General features: G+C 38.4%; 2 protein-coding genes across 3 annotated transcripts in view; both read right to left on the bottom strand.

The window, feature by feature from the left end:
* Nucleotides 1-1,173: 1,173 nt before the first annotated feature.
* On the bottom strand, nucleotides 1,174-2,597 carry ascl1b (achaete-scute family bHLH transcription factor 1b). The gene is given in 2 exon segments (NM_131231.1): nucleotides 1,174-1,789; nucleotides 1,959-2,597. Coding segments are annotated over 2 exon segments (588 nt in total). The 5' UTR covers nucleotides 2,515-2,597; the 3' UTR covers nucleotides 1,174-1,757.
* Nucleotides 2,598-4,829: 2,232 nt separating this feature from the next.
* The window catches only part of si:ch211-210p4.6, a 16,641-nt gene continuing 10,562 nt past the window's right edge, over nucleotides 4,830-10,908 (bottom strand). For both annotated transcript variants that reach the window (XM_087261800.1, XM_087261801.1), the window contains exons 8-10: nucleotides 5,798-5,996; nucleotides 5,609-5,676; nucleotides 4,830-5,522 (exon numbers count right to left, since the gene is read on the bottom strand). In XM_087261800.1, the coding sequence (XP_087117926.1) occupies nucleotides 5,509-5,522; nucleotides 5,609-5,676; nucleotides 5,798-5,996 (281 nt within the window). In that variant the 3' untranslated portion in view covers nucleotides 4,830-5,508. The remainder of the gene's footprint in view (nucleotides 5,523-5,608; nucleotides 5,677-5,797; nucleotides 5,997-10,908) is intronic.

Here is a 10,908-nt window from a genome sequence, read left to right as displayed (position 1 = left end):
ACCCGGCCCCTTTCATTTGTCACTGGACCCAAATCAGGCTTTTGTGTGAGGCTCTGTAAAGTAGTGTCAATCATTCTGCTGGTGTTTTATTAGGGGAGAGATTTTTTATGAATTTACTCTTGGCAAATTAAAAGGACCTCCTGATCTAAGTGCTGAAAATAGTCCATACAGGCTGAAGTTAGACATCACAATACCACTCGTCCACTGGAGCGACATCAAAGTGCCCAAGACATCCAATCAGATTTATGTTGAAGGCACGATGTGATGAATATGGTGTAGCTCTCGCACAAAAGTGCTTTTGTGTCACTTAAATCAGAGGCCATTCAAAATCAGCACGGGTCTGTCTGATTGGATGATGGCGAAAGGCCTTACAGCGCATCCAAACTTCACACGCACAATAGAAAATGCTAATTTTCATGCACTCGGAACCTTAGTGCTTGGTTGACTCACATTTGAAGCACTTTGAAGGATGTCATTTGAAGCAAGAATGGGGCAGCTTTTTGCAGGCTAGCTTCGAAATGAGGATAGTGTGAATTGCACAAACCTACACAGACCTCTTTATCTTTGCTGATTCCAGCATATATGCTAAATCTGAACAGGGGAAAAAAGGGAAACCAGACATTGGTAGGAAATTTTGGATGCCCTCCAGGACAGTTAGTTCATCACCATTAGTCTTCTGCTGACGTCTATTCACAGCCTCCATAGGTTGGTACGGACACATTGGTTCCACCACAAAGGTATTCAGGGGTTATAAATTGCTTTACTCTTCAACTTTTTGTTGTTGCTTAAAAATTAACTGTTCACACACTGTATCCCAAGGTTGCGTCCAGTCTACAGCTGCCTGTCATTCTCCTTTGTGTATATACAGTAAATGACTACAATTAGTTACACCATGCTGACATACTCAATGGCAATTGTTTTATGAAATATTTGCAATCAAGAGGATTGGAAAGCCCTATAAAGAAACTTTCTCTCAAGGATTGAAGCTAAATATTATAACAAGAACTGTTGAATTCAAAACAGTTGTCCTATATTGCTGTGAATATGTATGTTAGTGTAGGTAAATCAGCCATATTTCTGATATATTTTTGGATACCATAGAAAAAAATTGTGGTTATGCTTTTTAAAAAGTATATTTGGAGTTTTTTTTTTAGATACACACAAGACATTTATCTGAATAAATAAAATCTTTATTTTACATAAAATAGGTTTCTCTTCATAAAAAAATTGCATATACACAAGTTTGTATAAAAACACACAAGTGCACACTTTGATACAAAAGTTATTCATCCGGTATAAAAACACTGCCACACATCTAGCACAAAATATTGTAATATACAGTTTGCCTGTGCATGGGCTTCCTAGTGTAACGTTAGTGTATCCCCTTGCAGACGCTGTATAAGGGACCTGATACTATGTTTCCTCAATTACTTATAACTACGACTGGTCACCTCGTTATTTGTACAATATGGTAGGAACACACTGGCTCATTCAAAATGTGCTCATTCAGACAGTATTGCATCAGCAGGGCAAAACGTTGAACACAGAATGAGGTGACAAGACACAAGTCAGCAGTTTAGACATCCTCGTACTCCGAAAGTCCCGTGCAGTTGTCACATTTGGAAACTTGCATCATCTGTGTGCATTGCTGGAGAAAATGTCCTGTGAGTGTCCTTTGCTCAGTCAACGAACTCGGGTCCTTCATGGGCACCAGCATGCAGCAAATCAAAGACCAGGACTGGTCACTTGCTGTCTCTTCAGCACCAATCTTTAGTAGCCATTGAAGCACCTGTAATACAACAATAAAAGTTATGAGACCCATGAAAATCATCGTAATTCAGTTCTTGTATAAAACTGAAGACTTGAAACAGAGGGCCTTAAATATATTTGCTGTGAGGTTGATGGTGGGGTCCATGGGGGATCTGTAAAAAGTTAAAAAGTCCGAAAACTGCTCGTACCTGATTCGTATCTGTCGAACCATGTGGTAAAGTCCAGCAGTTCTTGCTCCTCGGAGCTGAGATGCTCGTAGCTTCCTTCATCGGAGGAGTAGGCTGAATGCGGAGACTCCGGACCCGCCGAGTACGCGTTGGAGACGGATGGAGACGGGACGCCGCACTGCAGCACAGCCGACACGGCGTCGTGCTCGTCCAGCAGCTGCTGCAGGGCTCGGATGTACTCCACGGCGGAGCGCAGCGTCTCCACTTTGCTCATCTTCTTGTTCGCCGCTCCGTTCGGTACGTGCTGGCGAAGCGTCTGGAAGCCCATGTTGACCTGCTTGACGCGGTTTCTCTCGCGCTCGTTGCGCCGCGCCACCGCCATGGGTTGCTGCTGAGGGATTGTGTAGCCCAGTCCGTTGAAGGTCAGCCTCCTCTTGCACCTGAGCAGCTCCGGGCTGCTCGAGCGCTGTCTCTTCAGCACTTTACACTCCCTGTCCTGCTTCTCCAGGCTCTCCGAGAAAGGCTGATAAAACGAGTCTTGTGTCAGTTGCGTCGTAGCGACGACAGTTGCCTCCATGTCGCGTGAAATAAATAGATAAATAGAGGGGGAGTTTGCGAGTAATGCGCCGCTCTCGTGCCTTTCGCGTGGCTCGCAAGAAGCGATTCACCTGCTTGGTTTGAGGGGAAAGCAACTTGCTCTCCCTTTTCTACACGTGCGCCACACCTCCACCCCCTTTCGGACCGCACGCTCCCAAAAGAAGAGCCCGCCCCCTGCATGAATCCCCTGCTCGGGCTTCGCGCGCCGGGCGCGTGGCTTTGACAAACTCAAAGGAACTATTCTGTGCGCGCACTGCGCCACGCGTAAGAGGCGCTGCCGATCTGTGTGAAATCATGATCACCCAGGCGCACGCGGATCTGCTGTGTTGTGGAACGTAAAGTTAGCAGATTTGAGCATTACTATCCAATAACACGGTGGTTTGACAAGTTTTTAGACGCTTAATAATCACCTGTTGTCTCTCCAAGTGTCCGGAGTGCTTTGGATAGCCTCCTGAATAAACAAGAGCTCAAAATAGTACAATCAAGCTTATTGTGGTGAACTTTCGGTTGTGAAAAACACTCTGTTGACTAAAAGAAACTTTGAAACTACACGACAAATAACTTTCGTTATGGGAAAGTATTTGTGGACTGTCAGGTTGTGGGTGGTTTGCAGGTTAAGTTGACATGTACATACAACAGTTACTTTTAGTTAGCAGAAACTGTTGTTGGGCTATCATAAAAAGTGTTATAGACTGTCTACTAATACTTTAATAACTAATTGAGATGTCCCTCATAACAATTAACCATGGTTTTCAACGCTCCAGAACACGATTGCTACACTTTCATTATAATAAAACCATGGTTATGGGCAAGGTGAAAAAGGTTAATAACAGAGCAGGCCATAAAAATGTATCAAATAATTCAGTTTTTTGTATGTACAAAGCAACTTAGAAATACAGACAAAAAAAATAACAAACCAACAAAGAGCATCAGAATGTACAGTAGATCTAATCTAATACAGTAAACAAAGTGACAGACTGATATGTCATACACTCTCAGAAATAAAGGGAGCTGTCACTGCAAAAAAATGCTTTTCTTGCTTAGATTTTTTTGTCTTGTTTCTAGTCTAAATATCTAAAATTTCTTATATCAAGAAGCATTGTTTAGACTTATAATCTTATGTCAAAAGAAGAAACAAGATTAATTTGCTTACCCCATTGGCAGATTATTTAGCTTGTTTTAAGGAAAAACTGACTTAATATTGGCACAATATTTCTCAAAACAAGACAATATGTTTTGCTTGTCTAAAAAATGCTTCTTGATATAAGAAATTTTAGATAGTTAGACTAGAAACAAGACAAAAAATCTAAGCAAGAAAAGCATTTTTTGCAGTGTGTCACTGGGGTGGTACCTTCAAAAGATACAAATTTGTGCCTAAAAGGTCTATATTAATACCTCAAGGGTACATATAAATCTGAACTAAATTTATAATACTAAATTTAGTACCTAAAAATTACAAAATTATTCCTCTTAAAATATTTAGGTACTAATATATACTTTTAAGGTGCCAATATGGACTCTTTAAGTACAAATGTGTATCTTTTGAAAAGGTACCACCCCAGTGACAACTCGCAAACTTTTATTTCTGTATGTGTAGTGTATTCACTAAAGTGCCAAAATTCGCAGCACCAAAGTTTCTAATGTCTAATGGTTTGTTAGGGGAATAATGGAATGACTAAAAAAGAGTGATTAGAGAAAATTACACTTTTTAGACAAAAAGTGAAGTTTATTTATATATTTTAAGGCCAAATGTTTCCACAAGCATAAGAAACTTTGAAATTAACTACATATTGATGGTCAGCTGGACCTTAAAGGGACAGTTCACCCAAAGCTGAAAATTCTGTCATCATTTACTCATCCTCCACTTGTTTCAAACCTGTCTGAAAAGAAGATATTTTAAAGAAAGAAGGAAACTATATTTTTAATGAAAAAAGAAACATATTAAGTCAATGGGAACTATCCTCTCACTCTCTGTGTGTGTGCTTGTGTGTGGGAGAGAGCGAGAAAGAGAATACTCCAAGGGAACCATTGTAATTGTAAAACTGATTAAGACAGCTTCATAACAAAATAAGATGAAACAGAACATGAACAGACAGATGAAAATACTGAACATAAAGAAAACCAAACATTCTAATTAAAACTTTGATGCAAATAGACAAACTGCTTCTGATAAATAAATAAAAACACAATAAAACAACTTGCTAGAGAGTTCAATACGTAAGCCTGTTATTTGTTTGTATTGTTTGTTCGTAATGACGGCTTTTTAGAAGCAATTAAAGGCTAACAATAAGAGACTTTGAGGAATCTCACAGCTTTATTGAACAATCCTTTACAGGTTCAAGCCAGTTCTGCTTTAAACACAGAGTGAACAGACTGTGAGCAGTAAACGTATAGATATACATTGTCACCCCCTAGTGGCAACAACATGTATTTACAAGACAACATCTCGTACTGAACAATTCTTGACTGAGAGTTTTCCCTTTAGTAACATTAAACACCTCTATATATGAAATCATAAAATATGAAATAAATTCCCTGCTGAACAAAACAGAAGCTGTAATAGTTTTGGCTGTAAGAAATTTTGCAAACCCTCAGATTTTAACCATTAAACGTAGTACTTTTGCATGTGCTTTAGGACATATTCCATTACAATTTACTGGTTTTAACATCCCATCAATAAAATGTAAAAATTATCAGTGAAGACCCAAAGAACCATTCAAATTTCCATTAAAACCAATATAATTTTCATTATATAACCATTAAAAACCTATGATGGTTTATGTTGCTTTTCTCAGCAAGATAAAGTGCATTAAACATATGCACAAAGTGCATATCGAAAATTTTACACTGCTGTTGTGCTGATTCTGTAAACAAAGTGGTTTAAACTGTTTAAAGCAGGGATGTCAAACTCTGTCCATGAAGGGATGTCAAACTCTGTCCATGAAGTCAAATCAAGGTTCATTTATTGCCCATCCTAGGCATCAGGAGCTGCAGATAAAAATAAATATATTTTATTATTAATAAAAGGAAAAACAATAAAGGTATGTTGTATTTCTCTAAATGAAAGCATTTACTTCTGGGGAACAGCAACTCTGTCCTTCGCTGGTGTCCTTTACGGCATGTCGTTTTTTCCTCTAGCCCCCTGTAACACAGTATTGAGTGAGTTTACTACAATAGGATTAAAAACACTACAAATATGTTAAAAGAGAACCAATAATGCTGTTGAAAACACGCAAATAATTGGAAATTAAATGAAAACGTACAAATTAAACCTGTTTGTCTCTGAATCTTCTAACCAGTCATGCCAGTCAGTCCATTCAAAGAAATCCTCACAGTCCTGGGCTTTGCAGGGGCTGGTCACGGTCTGGCACAAGCCTTGCCACTGCTCTTTAAGCCTGTCCAGACGTTTCATGATCTCTTTTATCACTTTCCATGCTTTCTGAATGTCTTCTAAGGTTTCAACTGCAGGAGAAAAAAAGGAAGCTTATATAGTTTTATTTATTACATACAGTGCATTAAAACTAAAGTCATTACCAAAGATGGTATCAAATTAGGGAATGCTGGGTTTTGTTCATGAAAATAAGCTAGTTTATTCCACTGTAAATCACATTAAGCTTAGTACACTTATAAAATTCCCTTTTCTCTAGGTGAAAAGTCATAGTCACTTTTAAATAAAATTGCTGATATTATTTTAAAATAAATAATACAGACATGCAGATGCACTTCCAATGATAATAATAATAATAATGATCATAATTATAATGATGATAATAATTAGTTAATAATTATAATTAATAATAATATATTATTACAATGTACACATTAAATGTTTGCAATGTAGGCCTACTCATACATTTACTGGCCATTTTATTAGGTACACCTGTTCAACTGCTCGTTAATCCAAATCTCTAATCAGCCAATCCCATGGCAGCAACTCAATGCATTTAGGCATGTAGACATGGTCAAGACGATCTGCTGCAGTTCAAACAGAGCATCAGAATGGGGAAGAAAGTGACTTTGAACGTGGCATGGTTGTTGGTGACAGACGGGCTGGTCTGAGTATTTCAGAAACTGCTGATCTACTGAGATTTTCACAGTCAACCATCTCTAGGGTTTACATAGAATGGTCTGAAAAGGAGAAAATATCCAGTGAGCGGCAGTTCCGTGGGCATAAATGCCTTGTTGATGCCAGAGGTCAGAGAAGAATGGCCAGACTGGTTCAAGCTGATAGAAAGACAACAGAAACTGAAATAACCACTCGTTACAATCGAGGTATGTAGAAGAGCATCTCTGAACACACAACATGTCCAACCTTGAGGCAGATGAGCTACAGCAGCAGAAGACCACACCGGCTGCCACTCCTGTCAGCTAAGAACAGGAAACTGAGGCTACAGTTTACACATTAAGATGGTAGGGTCACATCTCGATGTCAACCACATGAAAGCATGAATCCATCCTGCCTTGAATCAATGGTTCAGGCTGCCGGTGGCCGTGTAATCGTGTGGGGGATATTTTCTTGGCACACTTTGGGGCCCATTAGTACAAATTAGTACCAATTGAGCATCGTGTCAATGCCACAACTTACCTGAGAATTGTTGCTGACCATGTCCATCCCTTTATGGCCACAGTGTACCCAACTTCTGATGGCTACTTCCAGCAGGATAATGCACCATGTCATAAATCATGAATAATCTCAGATTGGTTTCTTGAACATGACAATGAGTACACTGTACTCAAATGGCCTCCCCTGTGGTTTAACGGAAGATTCACATCATGGATGTGCAGCCGACAAACAGTGTGATGCTATCATGTCAATATAAACCAAAATCTGTGAGGCATATTTCCAGTACCTTGTTGAATCTCAACAAGAGGGGCAAAAGGGGGTCCAACCCAGTACTAGAAAGGTGTACCTAATATAGTGGCCGGTGAGTGTATTCAAGGCCTATCACAAAGGCCTATACAGTTGTGCAAATATGGTAGTTTTGTACATGTCTTTCAAACAATGAGAAATAAACTACAGGAAAAATTAATAAAAACAGACAATATCTCTAAAATGGATAATATTTTTTAACAATTCATTAATAATTAGAATAAAAAGTGTAGATTACTTAAATAAGGCAAATAAGTTGACTGACTATTTTTAATAATGTACATATATTTTGCAGCCAGTTAGGATGTCATTTCGTCCTCTCAGAGTATAACGGTTTTTGAATCGTTTAGGCTAAAGAATTCAGAAGGTTTGTTGTGAAGTCAAGCGGAAAGTAGTCTTTAATAAAAAAGTAAAAAAGTAAAAAAAGTAAAAAAGCAACAACTTTAGAAAGTGAAAGCAAAAGTCAACTCCCGGACATTTAAGGAGATTTAGAAACTGTTGGATGCATTTTTAAGCCTTAAAATTACGCCTTTCTGAGGGTCTCTGCAGAGCATGTGAGACTGTTTGAATAAGTGGTGTTGACAGTTCTGGCACACACACAATGTGCAGTACAAAATGGAGCGAGAGAAGATTTTCCATGGGTTAATTGAACGTGGATGTTTGGCTATCTTAAACCGATACAAATAGTGTATAAGGATGATAACGGTGGTTAAAAAAAAAAAAAGAAAACTGTTATCAAAATATATGTGGGCGGCCGTTCATATACCTGGCCAGCCCTCCCAAGTAAAGTCTATGGGCTCTATTTTAAAGATCAAGGCACAAAGTCTAAAGCGAAAAAGCATTAAGGGTGTGTCCAAATCCACTTTTGCTATTTTAAGGACAGAAAAATACAGTCTAACAGGGTTGTGCTTAATCTCTTAATGAGTTATGGTTATGTTTTGAGCATAACGTACAATAAACCAATCAGAGTCTTATTCCCTTTAAAAGTCAGTTGCGTCACGCCATGGTACATTTACTATTATTTTGTAAGTGAAAAAACTGAATGGAAAAACTGAACGCTTCACTAGCGAAAGATAAAGAACGAGCCTCCTCCATTTGGAATCTTTACTTTTTCTTTACTTTTACTCTTTACTCCTTTACTTGCGTGGATAAGGAAACGGTGTTGTACACACTGCACTGAAGACATCCATTAGCCTACATATGTAATTTAGCTTGTTAAACGCAAAGATTTGTTTCAAAACTATTTGTAAATTTTGTTCTACTTTCCAGCAAATTAAAAAATGAACAATAATAACAAAGCGTGGTCAAAAAACTGAGTTACATCAAAAGACACGTCCTATTCTTATGCCCCATTTGTCCCCAACTTGATTTTACTAAATCAAATATATTATATAAAATGTATCTCTCTGGCTGCACTCAGTTCATTCATCTAAAATCATTCACTTTTCAGCATTTCACAGTTTCTTCAGGTGTTCCCCAGGGCTCAGTCCTGGGGCCCCTACTTTTTATCATCTATCTCATTTCACTTGGTAATATTCTCTGTAAATATAACATACAGTTTCACTTCTATGCGGATGACACCCAGCTATATCTCTCTGGCAAACCGTCTTCTTGTATTCCACCTACATCCCTCACAGTCTGCTTAGCAGAAATCTAGTCCTGACTCTCTCTTAACTTCCTTAAACAAAATAGTTAAAAAACTGAGATTTTGCTTGTTGGTACTAAACTAACACTCTCTAAAACTTACAGCTTTTCTCTTTCAATTGACGACTGTTCCATCTATCCCTCTAAACAGGTTAAGAGTTTGGGTGTCATCCTTGACAGCACCCTATGTTTTGATTTTCACATCAGTAACATCACCCGGTCTGCTTACTTCCACCCAAGCAACATTAACCGTCTCCACCCTTCTCTTACCCCTCATGCCACTGCTGTTCTCGTTCATAGCTTTGTCACATCTCGTTTAGATTACTGTAACTCTCTTCTCTTTGGTCTCACTCATAAATCTCTCTGTAAGCTTCAGTTGGTCCAGAACTGTATCCGTCCAGAGCCGTATCCGTCTGTATCCGTTCAGAGCCATATCGTCACCAGAACTCCTTATCACATCACCCCTGTCCTGCAGCAGCTTCATTGGTTACCTGTTCATTTTTGAATTGACTTTAAAATCTTAATGTTAACATTTAAAGCCATCCACAATCTCGCCCCTCCATATTTGTCTGCCCTCATCCACATTTCTGTTCCTTCTCGCACTCTGCTATCTTTTTCCTCCCTCCACTTGTCTGTTCCCTCTTCTTGTCTTTCAACTATGGGCAACAGAGCATTTAACCGCTCTGCTCCGCGGCTTTGGAACTCACTACCATCTGCCAACAGAAACATTGACTCCCTCACACTATTCAAATCAAGCCTTAAAACCCACTTATTTAAGATGGCTTTTAATACTTAATTTTATCTGCACTATTGTTGTGTATATTTTATTATTTCTGTTGTTGTTTTATGCCTCTTGTTGATTGTACGGTGTCCTTGAGTTGCTAGAAAGGCGCCTTTAAATAAAATGTATTATTATTATTATTATTAATATAAAATGCAAAAAATAAATAAAATAAAATACTAATAATAAATATTACACAAATGCAAATTGTCATGAATGAACTGAAAAAAGCCCCCCGAGATGAGGAAGGCATGGAGCCAGTGGTTTTTATATTTATGTAGAAAATAATAATTTTTGTAACAGTTTAATGCTTTAATTTTTTTTCATATGTAAAGATATTTGTGTATGGCTGTAGATCCTGAGTATTAAGCGTTTGAACTAACGTCTCAAACTAGCAATGCGCCTTAACACACATCCTTTATAGACCAGCACGCCCATGAGTCCACAAAGTGGTGCAAATGAATTTGCTATTTAAACAACAGGGTGCAAAACATGAAAATTAAGGTTGCACTGATCTGAAAATAGCAACAAATCATGCCACACGCATCTTGCGCCTGTAGGAAGCACTGCTTTATTCCATTTATCATTGCATGTCATTTTTATATGATATTTTATGCAGATGCACTGCCCACCAAAACCATCCCTGTTGCTCTAAAATGATTAAATCTTTCCAAATAGAGCTACTTGATGACTTTGGTCATGGTGAAATTATATTGCATACTGCAGACAAAAACATGCAATATTGTGCAGACCTTATGAACCTAACAAGTCTCTTGTTGAGTACATTTCCAACTGCATGCCTTTGTGTAGTGTTTCTCAACCACGTTCCTGGAGAACGTGGTTGATCTGCACATTTTCCATGTCTCCTTAACCAAACGCACATGATTCACATCATCAGCTTATTAGCAGAGACTAAACAATCTGTAATAGGTGTAACAAAGTAGATATCCAAAACATGCAGTGTTTTGGTCCTCCAGAAACATGGTTGAGAAACACTGCCTTTGAGTGTATTATAACATGCTTTTCATATGCGTAAGTTTTACTGATCTTGCTAGAAATGTCTAGAGCTTTGTGAATAC

The sequence above is a fragment of the Danio rerio genome, chromosome 7 (assembly GCF_052040795.2).
Source record: "Danio rerio strain M-AB ecotype USA chromosome 7, GRCz13ab, whole genome shotgun sequence".
Lineage (NCBI taxonomy): Eukaryota > Metazoa > Chordata > Actinopteri > Cypriniformes > Danionidae > Danio > Danio rerio.
This window is presented reverse-complemented; position numbering and strand designations above follow the sequence as displayed.